Source organism: Pungitius pungitius, chromosome 21, assembly GCF_949316345.1.
Source record: "Pungitius pungitius chromosome 21, fPunPun2.1, whole genome shotgun sequence".
NCBI lineage: Eukaryota > Metazoa > Chordata > Actinopteri > Perciformes > Gasterosteidae > Pungitius > Pungitius pungitius.
Genome location: NC_084920.1, coordinates 15915139 through 15933902, shown reverse-complemented (window position 1 = coordinate 15933902; position 18764 = coordinate 15915139). Strand labels below are relative to the sequence as shown.

General features: G+C 47.4%; 1 protein-coding gene across 4 annotated transcripts in view; it reads left to right on the top strand.

The window, feature by feature from the left end:
- Positions 1–5106, top strand: part of rhbdf1b (rhomboid 5 homolog 1b (Drosophila)) — a 40339-nt gene extending 35233 nt beyond the window's left edge. For 2 of the 4 annotated variants that reach the window (XM_062560154.1, XM_037463733.2), the window contains 12 exons: positions 54–302; positions 386–497; positions 617–691; positions 1007–1168; positions 1359–1459; positions 1580–1643; positions 1762–1856; positions 2212–2287; positions 2517–2617; positions 2845–2998; positions 3098–3321; positions 3717–4959. In XM_062560154.1, the coding sequence (XP_062416138.1) occupies positions 54–302; positions 386–497; positions 617–691; positions 1007–1168; positions 1359–1459; positions 1580–1643; positions 1762–1856; positions 2212–2287; positions 2517–2617; positions 2845–2998; positions 3098–3321; positions 3717–3912 (1609 nt within the window). In that variant the 3' untranslated portion in view covers positions 3913–4959. Of the gene's footprint in view, positions 1–53; positions 303–385; positions 498–616; positions 692–1006; positions 1169–1358; positions 1460–1579; positions 1644–1761; positions 1857–2211; positions 2288–2516; positions 2618–2844; positions 2999–3097; positions 3322–3716 lie in introns of all 4 variants that reach the window. The other 2 variants (XM_037463732.2, XM_037463734.2) reach the window with 2 other exon arrangements.
- Positions 5107–18764: the final 13658 nt, after the last annotated feature.

Sequence of the window (18764 nt, the reverse complement as noted above, 5' to 3'; positions counted from 1 at the left end):
ATGCTGCATGAACATAGCTAAACAGACATAACTTATCCTCCTCATTCACCCAGGCCCTTAGAGCGAGGATGGCGAAAGGCAAAAGATGTCTCTCCGATCCAACCGAGGCTGCGTCTGAAACAGGAAGTGGTCAGCGGGCATCAGCAGCGGGGACAAAGGATCGGGGTCCCCGTCAAGAAGCTGTTTGCCAGAGAGAAGAGGCCCTACGGGCTGGGCATGGTCGGCCGCCTCACCAACCGCACGTACCGCAAGCGCATCGACAGCTTCGTCAAGAGGCAGATCGAGGACATGGACGATCACAGGTGAGGCGGCCGGTTCCGGTCGTGGCCTGAAGGAGGACTGTCCCACCGTGTGTCCCGCTTAATGGATGCGTCCTCCTCCGCAGGCCCTTTTTCTCTTACTGGATCACGTGTGTCCATTTGCTGGTCACCGCTCTGGCTGTGGCTGTGTACGGCATCGCCCCCGTGGGCTTCTCCCAGCATGAGACGGTGGACTCTGTGAGTATGTCTCACAGCGTCCATTATGACTGTATCGGTGTACTGTCATGAACACGGGTCTGCAATTTCCAGTTGAAGTGACAAAATGAGCAATTTTACAGCTTTTTCTTCTTTTCAAGGTGTTGAGGAACAAGGGAGTTTATGAAAACGTCAAGTTTGTGCAGCAGCAAAACTTCTGGGTGGGTCCAAGCTCAGTAAGTGTGTTGGTCTTCTTTTCTCTGATTGGGCTTTACGCAGCTCTCAGGTGTGTTAATCTCAAGTTGTTTAGGTGTGTGATCCAGTGGTTCTTACCTAATGGGGCCTGGAAAAAAAACCCAAAACTGCACATTGAGTCAAATGCTGAATAACTGATTAACAAAGGTAGCCGAGTCAATGGAAACGATGGAGCGATTAAGCTTCTTCTTCTTTATTTAATATCACGTAACGATGTCACACGGCTGTTGGAACCACCGACCTGGATCCACAACCTCACCAGGCTGTAATACCCCCCCCCCCCTCCCCTCACGCAGGAGGCGCTGATCCACCTGGGAGCCAAGTTTTCCCCGTGTATGCGCCAAGACCCGGAGATCCAGAAACTGATCCAGGAGAAGCGAGCGCGAGAGGGCGAGTCGGGCTGCTGCGTGAGGAACGATCGCTCCGGCTGCCTGCAGACGTTACAGGAGGAGTGTTCGGTCAGTGCAAAGCCACGTCCTCACCTCCGAGACGACCCCCCCCGTCTCTGGCCTCGATCGCATGGATATAAGATATATATAAGATGTACAGAGATACGTTGAGTAGGAGTGTGACACTTTGAGGCCGTTCACACAGGACAGAATAACAGACAGAATAAAGACTGTGATACCGTCTGCTCGTCCTCTACAGAGCACCCTGGCAGTGTTTGTGAAGTGGCCTCAGCACCCCAGTGCTCCGTCTCTCAATGGCACTCTACGCCGACATGGTGCAGTGTGCCATCAGGACCCCAGGTAACCCCCCCCCACCCTGCAAACGCCTGTCTGATCCATGTGTTTTAACACATTCAGTAATAATACTTAATCGTTAGAGATCACTTCACTGTAATTCATTTCTTTCTCTTGATTGTGTAGAATTTGTCTGGAGCCAGCCTCAGTTCCGCCCCACGAGTGGCCCGATGACATCACCAAGTGGCCAGTGAGCACATTCGGTTTCTGTTTTACTTATTGGCCTTTGTCTGAAGAGCAGAAGTGAGTTTCAAACCCTGAATGCAACACTTTCTTCAACCTTTAATGTTTCCCGATGTGATCTGTAGGTTTGTACGCGGTTCAACTCTGGGAATCACACCAACCTCCCCCACATCGACTGCACCATCACGGGCCGGCCGTGCTGCATCGGGACCAAAGGACGGTGAGCATCGCCCCCTTAAACAAGCATTTAGTATTTAAGTTGCTGCATATATCTCTAAAGTGGAGAGTTTTTTATGCTTAAATGTCAAATATTTCAAAACTGTATCGCTCATCAACTCACTGCTAATTTAAATGATATAGAAAATCTCACGTTTTTACCTTTTCAACTGAGCGCATGGTATTACATTTTGAAGAATATGACATAAACACACTGTGAATAGAAAGTGTGTAAAGGTTTGTTCAGTATTGTTGAAAACACTGGATATTTGATCACATTTAATTGGAACAAGAATGTATAGATCTAACTCATTAGTTTGCTATTGATTTGCTGATGAAGCTGATGTTTTATGCTGTAGATGTGAAATCACTTCAAGGGAGTATTGTGACTTCATGCACGGCTTCTTCCACGAGGAGGCTACTCTTTGCTCGCAGGTAAACAAATGCTTCTCACCTTCATTCACAAACCCCACTAGAGTTATAAAGCATTATACATGAAAGGCACCACCTAAAAGGCTCATGGACATCAACAAATGTCTTTAAAGTACTGAGCAAGACTTCAATGTAAAGCACTTTGCTTTAATTCCTCCACATGGCGGCGGTGGACATCCAGGCTGACTGAGAGGACTTCAGCATCCTAACAGTTCTTCACTGTGTCCTCCAGGTGGCCTGCATGGACGACGTGTGTGGCTTGCTGCCTTTCCTCAACCCTGACGTTCCGGACCAGTTCTCTCGACTCTGGCTGTCTCTCTTTCTCCACGCGGGGTGACTGATCTTTTTGTTTTGTCACATATCACGCAACAGGCCTCGCTATATAAAGAGGGAAGAAGATACGATGAGAGGAGTCCCACGGCACATCGGAGTAATACAAAAAATGAACAGGATCAAAAAATAGGCATTAAATATACAGCCAGTGACTCTGTAGCTGTCATTGTTTCAAGTCCAACCCGTGAGCCCTGAGAGGTGCTGGTCTCACTCGTCTCTCCCTGTAGGATCCTGCACTGCCTGGTGTCGGTCTTCTTCCAGATGTCCGTGTTGAGGGACATCGAGAAGCTGGCTGGCTGGCTCAGGATCTCCATCATCTACGTGCTCAGCGGCGTCACCGGGAACCTGGCCTCAGCCATCTTCCTGCCCTACAGAGCCGAGGTCCGTTGTCACGCCAACCAGCGCGAACCTTTTTAGACCACGTTGTGTTTGGAAGAAGAAAAAAACAAAAACCCTCAAACCCTGTCTCCTGGTCACCAGGTGGGTCCAGCCGGCAGCCAGTTCGGCATCCTGGCCTGTCTGTTTGTGGAGCTGTTTCAGAGCTGGCAGATCCTCGAGCGACCGTGGCGAGCTTTCGCCAAGCTGCTGGCCATCTCGGCCTTCTTCTTCTCCTTCGGTCTGCTTCCGTGGATCGACAACTTTGCCCACGTCTGCGGTTTTGTTTCTGGATTCTTCCTGTCCTTCGCCTTCCTGCCGTACATCAGGTAGATGATCCAGAAGAATTATTCAACTGTAAAGTGTTTTTTTGGTGGCAGTTCCCTCCTTCCTCCATGTGATGTACATATATGAAAGGAGTCAGCATAATTAGACCTGGGGTTTGTGATGCTACTGATTATAGAATCAATTGAAAAATGGGACTATTGCACATTGTATTGATTCATCAGAAATGAAAACCCTTTCAAGACCATTCTCAAAGTTCTTCTAGTCCAAATCAGTGGATCAGGTCTGATACAAAGATAGATCTGACATCCTTTTAGATTTTTTAAAGGTAGGTTCTGCAATATGAAAAATTCTTTGTGACATAAAATTCTGATCAGATGTGTTTTATGGGACTTTTAACTCCATCAAGAGGCAAATAACAGCGGTTTCTTCTCTTCAGCTTCGGGCAAACCGACATGTACCGGAAGCGGGTCCAGATCTGCGCCTTCCTGCTGGTCTTCCTGGGTCTGCTGTCCGCCCTGGCGGTCCTCTTCTACGTCTACCCTGTGAAGTGTGACTGGTGCGAGTTCCTGACCTGCATCCCGATAACGGACAAGTTCTGCGAGAAGTACGACCTGAATGCTCACCTCCTCTGAACACGAACCCGAGAGGCGGGAAGGTCTCAACGTCTGTTTTACGACGCTGCTGTGGAAACTTCTCCTGGAATAAGGAGCAGTCTTTCAGGGTTTTGCGTGAATGCTCGTGTTTTGCTGTTTGGGAAGCTGCAACTGACCCATGATGGACAAAGGCAAGACAGCCTGGGGGGGAGGGCACGGGCGAGGTCAATAATAATGATTCCATGTGTCATTGATCTCTGGCTGGCTCATCGATGAACTGTCACTTTTGGGGAAAATGGACTGGACAACAGCGCTTTGTGGCCAAAAGCAAAACGGCACAACTTGAGACCGTGGATGAGCCGAGGATCTCTGTTTTGTACTTTTTTAGTGATTCAACTTGACCATTTACTTGCCTTTGTGACACAAAACCACACGCAGTGTCTATTTGTGCCATGTTTGTGTCAGCAGTCAATTAATCTGACCAACAAACTAATGTGTGTTTTTACTTCAGTATTTGGTGGCTGAATTGTTTTCTACCACAGCCTTTAATATACTTCAATCACACAGGAGTCCTTTTCTTTTCATTCATGTAGGAGTGTCATGTTATTCAAGGTGGTGGCGTTCTAGTCACCTGACAATAAACACCACAGGATACCGGTGCCCGGTGTCTTCCTTTTGACTTCATCGTAGACTCAAATCACAACCTGAAAAACACACGGCATCAATGCAATTGTTGTGGTTCGGTTCAATGTGTGTGTTTGGATATGAGCGAGGTGTCGCCCCGCCTGCCGTCCCTCCGTTGAACAGGAAGGACGCGGCTTCGTGCACGTTCAAACCTGCACGTCTAATGATCATCGCTCCTCAGGCCTGGAATGCAAAACGAATTCAGAGCGTCTTTTGAATGGCGTACCGAGGCATGAAGATCAAAAAAGACTATCAACTCTAAATTTGATTCAGGTTTCAGCAAAATCACTGCTGAAAGCATCAGAAATGTGGTTCAAGGTTGAATGTGAACAAACTATGAGTCAATAAAAACGGAAATATAGAAAACAACAATATTGTGGATAAAGTGACTCTCTTCTGGTTTGTTCTATGACCCCATAAAAGAAGAAATAATGCTTGAAAATATTGAAACATTAGAAAAGTGTTGTTTTCAGGCTGAACCACCAGGTTCTACACATGGTCCTGTTGGGCCTCCATCCTTCTGTCCCCCTGTTTCACAGGAGGTTACTTTGTGACATTCAGGAGATTATGAACTGTTTCTCATGGGAAAATGGTCTGTTGATTCGAAGTGGAAACAAAACAAATTGTCTTATGAATAATAACTACAGTGCAGAAGTGTGAAGTATAATTTAAACTTTAAATGTTCTGGAACATCACCATCGGCTGTTTGATTCCACTCCAGGACTTCCATCCACTACCTAGTTTTTGTCTGGATGAATCTGTAGCAGATTCTACTAGAGAGTATTATGCTGTTATTTGGTCTAAGGTCAATCGGTGAAGTTCACTCACATTCTACAGTTGAATGACACTTAGTAATTGTGAGCATTGTGTTACTTTGTGAGAGCCCACTAGATGGCAACACAAGACCAATCACCCACCGGGGGGACCTGCCCCCGGGGGGCTCAACATGACTTCTGCATTAATTCAAGCAGGCGGTTTATTAGCGTGCAGAACTCTTCTCGACGCCCCCCGTGTGCCGCACCGTTGCATCGTTGTGCGCTTCCTCGTCTCCCCGTTTCTCTGGCGCTGGTTAAGTCGCGTCTGTAGTCGGGTCCGGTTGAGTCGGTACTTGTGTTGTGGAGGAGCTCTGGGAGCACGGACAGCACGACCTGCATCCATGATGCATTAAAATGTGCTTATAATGTCTTCTCGGAACAGAGGTCAGAGGGCAAACGCTGTTTAGTTAGAACACAGTAGGTGAAGAAACATTCTTCTCTTTCCCTCCACACGGACATGCAAAGAGTGATGGAGACCTTTACCCGTGTTATTTACTTGGAAAACCCTTAGTCATGAGGTTATTTGAGGGCAGAGGAACTGTATTTTTTCCTTGAGGTCTCGACATTCGTGTGAGTGACGTATTAATCTGCACGCTGAGTGAGTACAGTTTGAATAAACTGACTAATTACATTATCGGTTTGAATTTCATAAACATCGGCTTACAGGGGATTACAGGATACTTTTGCTAACCAGTATTATTATTTTTTTCTTATGGGCAGCAAAAAGCACCTTGACACATTACCTCCTTATAAGTTAATGATTGCAGCGCTTGGTGTCGTGCAGAGGCCCTGCAAAGTGTACAAGGAAGTGAAGAAGATTTCAAGTCGTAATGTTATTATAAGCAGACTAAAAGCTTAATATCTTTATCTTTTACAACTAGAACAAAGTGAGTTAGTGACGCACAATGACGTGTCATCATGCACATTTATTTTCATAAAACTGCCAAAAGGCAAAATGGACCCAGTTGATTTTCTTTCCTCGTGAGTAGAAAACGACTGATTGGACCGACTGGTGTTTCTTTGGACTCGGGGACCAAAGCGTGAGCTAACGAGCCGTGTCGCCCCCCCCCCCCACCGGGCCCGTCTGGGTCGAAGTGCAGGTTAGCATCGTAGCTAAACTGTAGCCAATCCACGGCATCGCAGAGGAGGGTCTTCCAAGGAGGACGCTGCTGGACATGTGCAGAACGTGTTCACCAGCTGGTGGAGGACCGTCTGCTGCTCAGTGGAGGACACGCTCCCTTTTTTCGGCTGACCGAGTTACGAATCATTCAAGTTCTCTGAATAGTCGGGTGATCGTTCATCACTTCATCATTGTCCCTAGATGACACAGTGAAGTCAGCAGCGTTAAGACGCCGCTGGTCACACGTCCAACGCTGCTGTCTGTGCTCCAGTGTTCGGTGTCTCTGGAGAAGCTGGAGGAGCAGTTCATGAAAGACCCTGACGAATCATCTCAGGGCTTCTTACTCTGTCATCTACTGGGTGCTCAGCCCCCCCCTTCCCCTCCCCCGCTCACAGCCATCCACATCTGCAGCCTCCTCATAGGAAATGATCTCTTCTCTCTACTCCCACCTCTTACCCCACCGTGCCCCCCCCCCCCCCCGACACACACACTTGTCCCGTCTCCGTCTTACTCCATTCTGTCAGGTCCTCCTCCCGTCCGTGTCATGCCTCCCAATTTCCATCACTCATTCATCATTTGGTTTTTCTAATTCCCTTTCCTCCCCCCCCCCCGACCCTCCATCACAGCATCCTATAGAGATGTTAATGTGACATGAAGAGGATGGGATCTACGAGCCATTGATCTGAGATACTCGGCCCTCACTGTGCTTCTCCTCGTCTCCTCCTCTCACAGCCGCTTGTTGTTGCGCTTCATTCGGAGACGATTAAACTGAAGACTGAAGCATTGAGGGGGGGGGGGGTCGTGGATGGATGGATGTGGCTGCTGTGCCGTCAGCAGGGAAAGGCGACCCTGAAATGGGACCCTGACAGCTGGCCAACAGGTGGCCACTGACAGACCATTCACTCTTCATTGTGCCCGGAACAACCAAGACACACACACACACACACACACACACACACACACACACACACTCCTCAGACTCAGCACCCAGGCCATCAGGTGAAGGAGGCCGACCCAGAGGGGGGAGGGGTGTTTGAGTGAAGAAGAGGGCGAGGGGGGAGGCAGGCCTAGCACGCACCTGTCTGTCTATGATCCCTATGGCAGAGATGATGGAGAGTAATGTTATAGGCCCCCTGAAACCACATGACCCCGTTCACCACCTGGACTGACGTTGACAAACTGTGTGTGTGTCCATTGAAGTGTTTAAAGGTCACTTTTTTTATTACAGGTATTTAGTGGTTAAAACATTTTACATATAAGTGTCAATCATTTGTTTGACCTGAAAACATGGTTACATGGTGCGGGTTGTCAACAAAAAATACAATACAATAATGGAGATTAAACACAAAAAGCAACAAAAGGCAACAAATTGAGTTTATTCAGACAACTATATGAACTCAGTAAGCTGACTTTCTTCAATCGGAACACGTTCACGTCGCTTGGAGGTCGTTACAGAATCATCAAAGTTGTGTTTAATGCAGTTCATCTTTAGTCTCTTAAACTACTGTCCAATTGGACGACGTGGGAGCGTCTACGCCGCGTGTCACACAAACAAAGGACTCACACGATGGAAGATGCTCTGACTGCGCAGCTATTGTGGAGTTTGATGTGAGCAACAACATCAGCTCGCACTGAGCTCTTTGGGGGATTGTGGAGATCACAAGGGACGTCTTCTGCCATACTGTCGTTTGACTTCCTGAGTCCCCCCCCCCCCCCCCCCCAAACAAACACTTTTCCCTGTCATCTCCAGAGGACAATACTTTTCTTCCTTGCCATGTGTCCTCCAGCCGTCCTTAAAATCTGCACTTATCCTCCACTCACAGGCTCCCGGTCGCTAATTACTACACACACACACACACACACACACACACACACACAGGTGGATCTACACGCGCACACGCCTCATTAGTGATCACTCCAACAATCTTTTTCCTCCGATGCCCTCGCAGGACTCTCTGATGGTTGGTAATTCCCTCTTTCTCTCTCATATTTCACATTTCAGACCCATAAAGTACAGAGAAGAGAACGTAACAACAGAATAAAGAGGAAAAGGCCATGTGAGGAAGTAATAAATAAATGCACACTGAGCATGTGTGTCCAACTGATGTGCACCATGGGTACCTCAAGGATCAATGTAAAGCCAGTGTTCCCCCCCCCCCTATCATAATAACATCAGCCCCCCAGCGAGCGAGCGTCCGTTTAGCGGGTGCTACGGTGTAGCTGCACGTATCTGAGGCAGACTTCATCTTGAGAGTAGTGGTCCTTGTTTGTGAGAATGAATCCTCGTGCGATTCTTTCTCTTGTTTACCTGCATGCATTTCTGTCTTTGTGTTACACAGATTCGCTTTAAACTCCATGCAAAATATCGACTGATAACATGTAGGTTTAGTGCATGGTCCCTTACATCGATGTGGCATTGTGTGAACATTATGTTGACTCTATAAAACTACCAAAACCGTTTTAAACCCGTATATTGTTGCAGTAAAAGAAGTTCAGCTTTACGATTGGAGTTAACATAAGACACCTGTAGTTTTACCTGGTTGATGAACTTAAGGGAAAGAGCATTTCCCGTCTCGAACCCACTCATTACGGTCCTCAGTGGAATGTGGCTCACCAACATTGTTCTTCTTTCATTATTCTTTAAGAAACGCTCTGGTTCCTCCTCTTCTTCTAACAACTAGTTAGCAAAGGGTCAGTGGAGCCGTGAGGGGGGGGGCCTTTGTGTCCGGTGGAGAACCACCAGGACCAATCATTGCACGAGGCAGGCCTGGGCCTGCTGGACAGTTAGCAGTCTTGATAGTGTGATGGGCCATTAGGAACGTGCACAGGTGGAGGAGAAGGTGCAAACTCACTGAAGGTGAAATCACTTACTGTGCAGGTGAATCCGATTTTACTTTGTTTCTGAATTTTTGGTTTGTTTTGATCTGCCCCAAAAGGCAAGTGTGTAATGTAGAGCTTTGTCTACCTGTCATCTCATCTGACAGATCCATCTCAATCAACTAAAACAGTAAAACGGTACTGACATATGAATGCACCAGTAATAATAACTTCATTCACTAATTACAGGTTAATTGTGAGGTTCATCATGCGTACTTTGATGCTATCAATAGAGCAAATAAACCCTGTTTATGGGAGAAAAGCTGCGAAAAATCATACAAACGGGGGATATTAATGTTGATGCACATGAGAGAGATTCAAATGATGCGCTGCATTCTCACTTGGCCAATTTCTGCATCAGAAGATACAAAATGGATCATCTAAAAGTCACACCTAGACATATCACAGCAGGAGATGGTGTTCCACTTCCCTGAGCATCACCGAGGGACTTTTCTTGCTTGTCAATCATCAGCTTCTTTCTGTAATAAGACAACCATGAAATTGCATCAGATCATTTATATTTTCCAGGATAATTATTGAACAAATGTATGCAAAGTTACATTCATACTCCCTTTTTGAGCTGCTCAATATGCAAATTAACCTCAATTTAAATCCTCAAAACATCCCATCCCTCTCTTTCCTTCATTAATACTTCATAGCAACAAACCTCCTCTGTCCAAAATCCATTTTGAACACCAAATCAATGCCTGATGCATTTTTCTGGAAGGCACCATGAAATTCCCCCCCCACGAAAACACTGTCATCAACGTAACCTTCAAAGCTCCACATAGAGTGCAATTTCATTTCTGACTTTCAATTTCTGAAACTTAGTTGAATATTGTGGTGTTGATGGGCCACGCTATTGATTGGTCCCCTTTGTGAAAAAGCCATTTCACCGGGAGTTTGATGAATTCATCTTGAACTAATCATCCTCTGATGAGTCGGGAATCAGTCTGAAGCGTCTGACTCCATGGAAGGACTTGTGCTCGCTGTGTGGAACCAGCGGAAAATTCCACAAGTGCCTCCAGGCCTCCGATAGTTTGCTCCCTCTGCGACAGCTTCGGTCAATACGTCTAAAGGGAGGAAGGTTAAATCAACAGCAAGAGCTGTCCTCTCATTGCTTTTGCTTATGTAAACTCCACTTTGGTTTGTTGTTTAATTATTTCCCTTCATAGTGGTGAGGTCAACGGAACACACATGCATCATGTGTACTGGTCAACTGTCCCATCTGTTTACTGGCGCTTTCCCTGCGTCAATCAAAGTCAGACGCAGCTCTTCTTCAAGACAAGAACCCTTCGCTCTGTCTCCTCGTCTCCCTCAAAACGGAGCCATAAAAGCCCCGATTGTGCAGTGAGTGCGGCTGTGTGGTGTGTCAGCGCTTGTGTGGCGGTTGGCTGTGTGCGTTTGTCCACGCGGGCCACAGGTGAACGCCCCCCTTTGCTTCTCGGCTCTGTTCATCGTTCATTTCTGACAGGCTTTGTGGTGATGCAGGGGGCAAGCTCGGGCTCGCTCCGCCAGCCCTCCCAAGGTCTGAGGCATGCAAACACACAAACACACACACACACACACACACACACACGGAACCTCTCCTCCAATCACATCAGGGCCCTGTGAATGCCCCATAACAAAATCGCTGATTTTGGAGAGAACGCAACTCTTCAGATGAGGCCAATCATGTGTGGCTTCTGCTAAAGAGGCGACAATCGGCTGCTAACCCGTCTGACCTCGAGCCGCCGTCAAGGAGAAGAGGCGATGCTTTGTCGAGTTTTTGTTTTTTTTCTTCCCTAATTTGGCAATCATCGGCATAAGACAGAACCCACTCCAGATTCTGTGCAGCACGCAGCGAAGCCTTGTGTTGTTTGGCGCCTTTATGACAGGCTCACATGGCTTTGGTTATGCAGCTAGCGTTAGCGACATTTAGCATTTGAAAGGACCTGTAACTCTGTTAAAAGTCACATGCAGTTAGCTTATTCTTGTTTGTCACGTGCTAATTCATCCCCTGCTTCGTCTTTGGGGTCCTGCGTCAGCGGGCCTCGTTTCCAGGGAGTCCGATGCCTCGTGTCACCCGTTGGTGACCTACACGGACGTCCAAGCCGCCCTCATGTGAGATGCACCAGGGTTTCCAATGAGTGTGACGACAAATCAAAGCCAAATGTTTAGTGTCCACCCAAACTGATATTGGTTTAATGCGTGTTCGGACCGTTTCTGTGCAGAACAACAAAGGCTGTTTGAAGTTCCACACAAAGAACATGGCAGACACCCCTTTGACCACGTCTGGTTCCTTTATTCTTCCTCCCGAGTTAAACGCAGAACCATTTGTCCTTAACAGTTTTCCTGTCCATTCAAAGTGCAGCTCTATCCTCCTGGGTACATAAAAAACAGAGCCCCCCCCCCCCTCAACAGCTCCACCACCCTGCCTCCTTCCTCGGTGGTGTAGACGGCAGACACAACAAGTGTGGTGTTGGCTGTTTACGGGGTAGGAGGGGGGGGGCTCGCCAGGTCCTGCCCGGCTCTTTATGGTCCAGGGTGGGCAGCGGCAGTGAATGGGCCCCCGCCAGTAGCCGGCGGTGGTCAGAGCTACACATGGGAGAGCCTCCCCATTGTCATGGTAAACGGGGCATTGAATGGAAGAAGATGGGCAGGACACACACACATAAAACAGAGGGATACATGAGGGGGGGGGGAGAAAAGAGAATAAGAGCCGACCACCTCAGAGATGTCACACACGTGAGAGGCCTTCAACCCTCAACACGGTGTTATCTCCAAGGAAAATCCATCTTCTGGATACCAACCAACCTGATGGGAGGCACTACTCACTGTTATTACTGCTGATGCTAAAAACAGGTCAAAATATACACAACCATCACATGAAATGGAATAGGACTGAAGCTGGGATTAATATGCATTTAGATACTTGCTGTCTTAATTGCAATCTCGTCTTTTTAGTACACTCATATTTAGGAGTTTCCCATAGATTCTAATTATTAGCTTTGTGTATTCACACTTAAATAGTTACTATAAATGGTTTCATTTAAAAATTGTGTAAAGGAGGAGCTACTTTTTCCTGCTATAATGCGCACAAAGAGCAGTCAACGAGACAGGGGTGTCGAGTCTGCGCCTTTTGGACGAACACATGAGGACAGGGTTTTTGTCGTGGCAGGGAGGCCAGTGAAAGGGTTAAAAGGCTCCGGCTGCCTGATAATCCTCCTCCGTTAAAAGCTCTCCAGAAAGACTCCATGTGTGTGAGGTAATCAGTAAAAGATTCAAGTGTACACACACACACACACACACACACGAACGCACACAGGACACACTACTGAATGGACAAAAAGGGAGGGAAAGGACTCAGTAGAGGAGGGAAGGAAAAGAGAATAAACACTCCTCCTCCGGCTCCTTTTCTCCTTCCCTTTTTTCTTCCTCATCTTCTCCCTCTCACTCCCTGCTGTGTCAACACAATGTGACAGAAATGTTTACAAGAGTTCCCCCTCAACAAGGCGGACACACACCGCTATGACCTTCTTCATCCTTCCCAGGCTGCAGCAGCTGCAGCGATGACGAGGAAAGCCCCAAAAACACTCTCACTGTCAGGTACTTCCATCACGCACTAAACATTCAGAGACCATCAGACCGTCAGCATAATTCAGGGCTCGGACGGGCCAATCAGGCGGTGGCCGACGATCTCCAATTGCCCTCCGTGTCACGGCATCAAGCTTTCAGAATTTGGCATTTAGGTGTTTAATTGACTGTCAGCGGTAATGGGCTTGTGTTCATTGAAGCACTTCGAGGGGCCTGTGAAACTGTCGGAGAGAGACGGAGGGAAGCAGCAGAACCCTCGTCCTTCTACGCGTGCCGAAGGAGGCGCTTTGTGATGCTGGACACATGTTCAAAGAGTCCAAAAGAGCTAAACGTTGTGCGAGAATGACAGGAGACGGAGAAGTTTGAATAGTGACGTGACACAGAAAGGGTTTGTGACGTAGTGGAGACAAACACATTATAATGTCTAATTAAAACCTTGGTGGCTTATTAGGAAACGTGAGACCCAGCAGTGTTGACTAAGTGATCCCCACATTACCAAAGGGACGCCAGGGATTCTTCTTCCTGCCGACCTGCTTGTTTTCACCTGCCGCTCCAGAACCAGCGCCATTCTGCTGCTGCACATCAAATGCAAACCTCACGTAAGTCACAGCGGCGTCAGACTCTCCATCTCGTTCCAACATTTTCTCCTTTCGGACTTAACAGCCAGACAATGGAGGAGAAGAAGAGGAGCCCTATTTTACTATTCCCCCCCCCCCCACCCTGCAGGGAGGGGGCGCTTTATGCGTTGCTGGCCAATCTCTATTGAGGGCCGGCTGATGTGGGCCGACGTTGGGTTCGCAGCATTCCTCCGTTGCTCCGCCTCTCCTTTTAGGACATGGTAGTCGGTCCATTATGCCCTTGTGTGTCTGGCTGGCACGGGATGGGCCAAAGAGACGTGTGGGCAGAATGCTAACTGGGTCCGATTGTTCCGGTGGTATCGAGGCATGTGAAGGTGTGTGTGTGTGTGTGTGTGTGTGTGTGAAAGACTGTAACCACTTCTGAGGAAACACCCAAAGTCAACATCACGATGATTTCTTTTAGAGAAAAAGTCTCTTTGCGGCGAATTCCTTCTTTAATTCGGCGAGAGGCCTCGCTGTGGAAGCCTGAACAAAAGAAGCAAACACAAGTGAGTCAATGACAAACAAATCCCTCTCAAGCTTTTTCGGGAAGACGTGAAAGGATGATGTCAGAGAGAATCGTCTGAGGGGGGGGGGGGCAGACAATGTTGATGGAGAACAGCGGGGGTTTAAAAGAGATAGAAAATCACAAGTCTGGGAAAAGAGAGGTCTTCATCCCAGCTGAAGAGAGGTCTTCAGAGGTCACTGAATGGAGCAGAACATCTTCCTGCATTTCTTCGGTATCCTGTCTGCAAACGAAGGGGAGAAGTCTTTTGTCGGCGCTGCGGTGCTGCCCTGTGATGAGGAACGGAGCACATCACGGGGGTGAGGGGCGTGAAATCATTTGTGGTTGTAATTATGGGCTCCCCCTCTCCAGAGTAATCATGAGCTATTAAAACCACCCTCACCTCAGACCCCCCCCCCCCCCGCCCCCACAACAAAGCCTGTTAAAATCTACCTTCCTCTGGGAGGCTGCAGGGAAAAGGCCATCTAGCTGCACATGGAGCTGTGTGTGGGTCCAGCTGGTGGAGAGACGGGAGGTTTCTGCAGAACGTTGAGCTGAAACATGAAATACGTTTCCAGACTAAACCGGAATATTAAGGAAGGCCTTTTATTGTGGGTTACAAGCGTGAGAATAAACAAACCTTGACAGATGTCGTACTTATATTATGGCTTGACTTACTATCTCAGGAAATTCGTTTTCAAATGCATGTGGCCTAGTAAACAGCCTTGTCTATTGTAACTCCTCCTGGCAAAGGAACACCCTGCACACGAAGGCTAAAAACACACCTCCACCGACTACACCTGGACTAGGTGCACTTTAGTAGCACTTAAGACTTACAGCACTTAGCAGTTTGGCTTTCTCGAAGCACTTCGCTGATTCTTCTGGGTTGAGTTGCTTTGGATAAAAGCGTCACATGTAATTTGATGTAAAACAGCAAGCTGAGGGACAGTCTGACGATGAACAGAATGTTAAAGTCATTACACATTGATGCTGCTGGGTATCAAACATCAGAGCGACAACCTTTTGTTTCCTCCAATTAAATACAAAAAAACAACATTTACCTGGTTAATATTTCCCATGATGCCGCAGTGTGCCCCGGCTGACACGTTACTCTCGCCGCCACTAATTGACCGTCGGCCAGAGGACAAACCTCTCGTCCCGTCTTTGTACATGTCCCCCCCCCGCCCCCCCCAACCTTTTACCCATCCCTCTCTTTCATTTCCCTTGCCTCTCTCCTTTCACTGAGTCTTCTCCCCTCGTGCATAATGAGCTGTGGGTCTGGTCCGGTTCTGGCTCATTACAGAGAATCCCCGGGTCTGTGCTGTCTGCTTCCCCCCCTCTGGCTCTCAGGGCGAACAGTTGGGTTCGGGGTGGGGGGGGGGGGGCCAAGACACGAAGACACGATCACGTCAATGCTGTCAAGTTGTCAAGTGCAGACGTTCAGATTTTTGTCTTCTAAAAAATGAAACTCCTTCACAACTAAAAAGCTTCATGAATCAATTTTTGAGGCAAATCTGTTTTCTCTTTGCTTACATTTGAATTTGATGTTTAGATTTTTGTGAATTCTTAGCTGCTCCCCTTGCCAATTTCTTTGTTTAAGTTTTAGTCAAATCTACAAATAAGAATTTTAAATCCAAACCCGTCGGTCCAACATTTGGACAGAACATTTTCACTGAATTACTTGAATTCAATGGTCAATTGTACTGAAATCTCTGCTGACTCCACAGACTTTTATTATAAGCTACAAGTAAGAAAGGACCTCAGCATTGAGGCCAGAGAATGTAACCAAGGACAAAGAGATAAAGGGACAGAATCAGACAATTATTTCTATAATTTCTACAAAGTGTCTAACCGTGCACGGAGGGCTTTGATAGAGACTGAGAAACATTTCTGTGTCTTTTTCACGGTCTCACAGTGGACTTTGTAGGACTTTCTGTGTCATGGTAATAGTCCAGTACAATGGCAACCGGACTCCTTCTTCAATCCCAGCTGTTGAACCCTGACTGTTGGCCTGTCGCTGTCACGTCACCGTGGACATCTTTGTGTTTGCATCCTTTCGGACTTGAAATGTCCAAAAGTCCAAACACGTGTTTGCTTTCTGTTCACAATGCCGGGTTTTCAATGCTCTCCGATACCGGCCCTCATGATTAAAGCAGAGGTCCCTCCTGAGAAGGTGGATCAGTAAGGTGAAATCTTTAAGAATGAACAGTGATGCATGTTAAAGAGCACAATGATTGACTCCTGGGTTCATTTCAGTGTCGCATCACACCGAGGCTACATTTCGTTGGGCCACTAATTGGTCTTGAAGGGCACGCTGCACCATGTGGGAACACTTGTTTACTCTCACTTTGTTTTTTTATCATCTCGAGTTATTTTGGTATCACTGAGGATGGCTGAGGACATTCTCTTAGATATCTGACACACACAATAGATTCCATTGTGTGGAATATCTAATTATGCTAGATCTGCCATTTCATCATAATTAGTTATATTCTTTTGTAAAATGTTCTTACTTAACGTTAAACGGTAAAGTCATCAAAGTTGTCCCCTCTGTCACGATGCACACCTCCCCTCATGAATCACCATCACCCCGTGCAACCTCATTAGCTTACTCCTACTGATGCTCATCTTCACCTCTCTAGCTCTTACCACCTGTCCTTGCTGTTCTTTCTTCACCTCTTCCACCATCTCCAACTCTCTCTTTCTCCCCCCCCCCGTTCTATCCCTTTTTCCCTTCACCTTTTCCCAGCAGAGTTTCTGCATCGGTTTGTTCTCCAGTGGCTAATTTGACTGTTCTACTTGCCAACCTAGCAGCGGGATTACTTTGTGTGTGTGTGTGTGTGTGTGTGTGTGTGTGTGTGTGTTCCTGCCGCACCTCTCCCCTGTCAGCTGCTGTTATACAACACCGGTTCTTGCCTCTACACACAAACACCTCAATTGCCAGCAAGTATGCACACACACGGACACCCTCAATCACAGCCGCGTGCTGTACTGTACATCACCACTTCAATGGTGCACGTTTCCGTGGATGTGCGCTGGCTTCTGCTCCACCAGCATCCGAGTGGAATAACACTAACACTAATAACGGGTGATGCTTGATGTTGTGTTTGTGATCCCAGCGACGGCGGAGACGGAGATCTGAGCTTTAAACTGTACGTCTCCCCCTTCAGTGGCTCTCGGCGTGACGGACAGGCAGACAGGCGTGAGCTTAAAGCAGAGCCGCGATTGGTTCCAGCCAGCAGGGTCTAATCAGTGCATCAAGCGTGAGAGCCTTAAGTGGCTCACCAAGGAAGGCACTCACACAAATGAAATGCATACGTATTTACCGACACAAATCACATGTAAATTCAGAGCTAAGCGCTGCAGCGTCTGCAGCGACAGACACACGGCGGCTGATGGCATCGGGCTCTGATGGGACCGATCTGAACCCAGAGCAGCAGAGCTAACAGACTGATGTGCTAAGCACACATCATCCGCATAGAGTCACACATCCACAGGTACACTCACATGAGCCCGATGCCGTACCTGTCAGAGGCAGGTGGAGTCTCACAGGGCCCAATCAGTTTTAATTAACCCCTTGTGGTGGTGGGGGGGGGGGGGGGGGGGGTGGGGGCGAGAGGCAGAAGGACGGGAGTACTGGATTAGAGAGAAGGAAATGGAATTTCTGCTCGTGGTCATTGCAGGAGAAATGAGTGGTAGGAGAGCGTATTTAATGGTTAATAAGGAAATTAAAGACGGGGTTAATATTAGAAGGAAAAGATTAGAGTTACAGGAGACCACAAGACCCTGAAAGATACATATGAACTAATGATGAGGTTGAATCCATGTACATACAAAACATGAAACGTCCTCAGCTTTGCTAGAATTAGACACAATGTTGTTTCTCCTCATCCTTATCGGTCTCATCAGTGTCAGAGAAGTGAAACATGCTTCTGCAGTCAAAAACATCACCTGTAAGAGAGCCTGGATGTGTTAGCGCTGCACCACCATCGTCAAAACCTTCGCTTTTGTTTGTGAAATAGTCCCGAGATCAATTTTACATTTACTTTGTGTCGCTGTGTTTGTCTTTTATTTGGTGGTAAGGCAGATAGCGTAGAGATCAACACACACGACGACTACAGCCTGTTAGACTACAGCCTGTTAGACTACAGCGTGTTAGACTACATCCTGTTAGACTACAGCGTGTTAGACTACAGCGTGTTAGACTACATCCTGTTAGACTACAGCCTGTTAGACTACAACCTGTTAGACTACAGCGTGTTAGACTACAGCGTGTTAGACTACATCCTGTTAGACTACATCCTGTTAGACTACAACCTGTTAGACTACATCCTGTTAGACTACAGCCTGTTAGACTACAACCTGTTAGACTACAGCGTGTTAGACTACAGCGTGTTAGACTACATCCTGTTAGACTACAGCGTGTTAGACTACAGCGTGTTAGACTACAGCCTGTTAGACTACAGCCTGTTAGACTACATCCTGTTAGACTACAGCGTGTTAGACTACAGCCTGTTAGACTACAGCGTGTTAGACTACATCATGTTAGACTACATCATGTTAGACTACAGCCTGTTAGACTACATCCTGTTAGACTACATCCTGTTAGACTACAACCTGTTAGACTACAGCGTGTTAGACTACAGCGTGTTAGACTACAGCCTGTTAGACTACAGCCTGTTAGACTACAGCGTGTT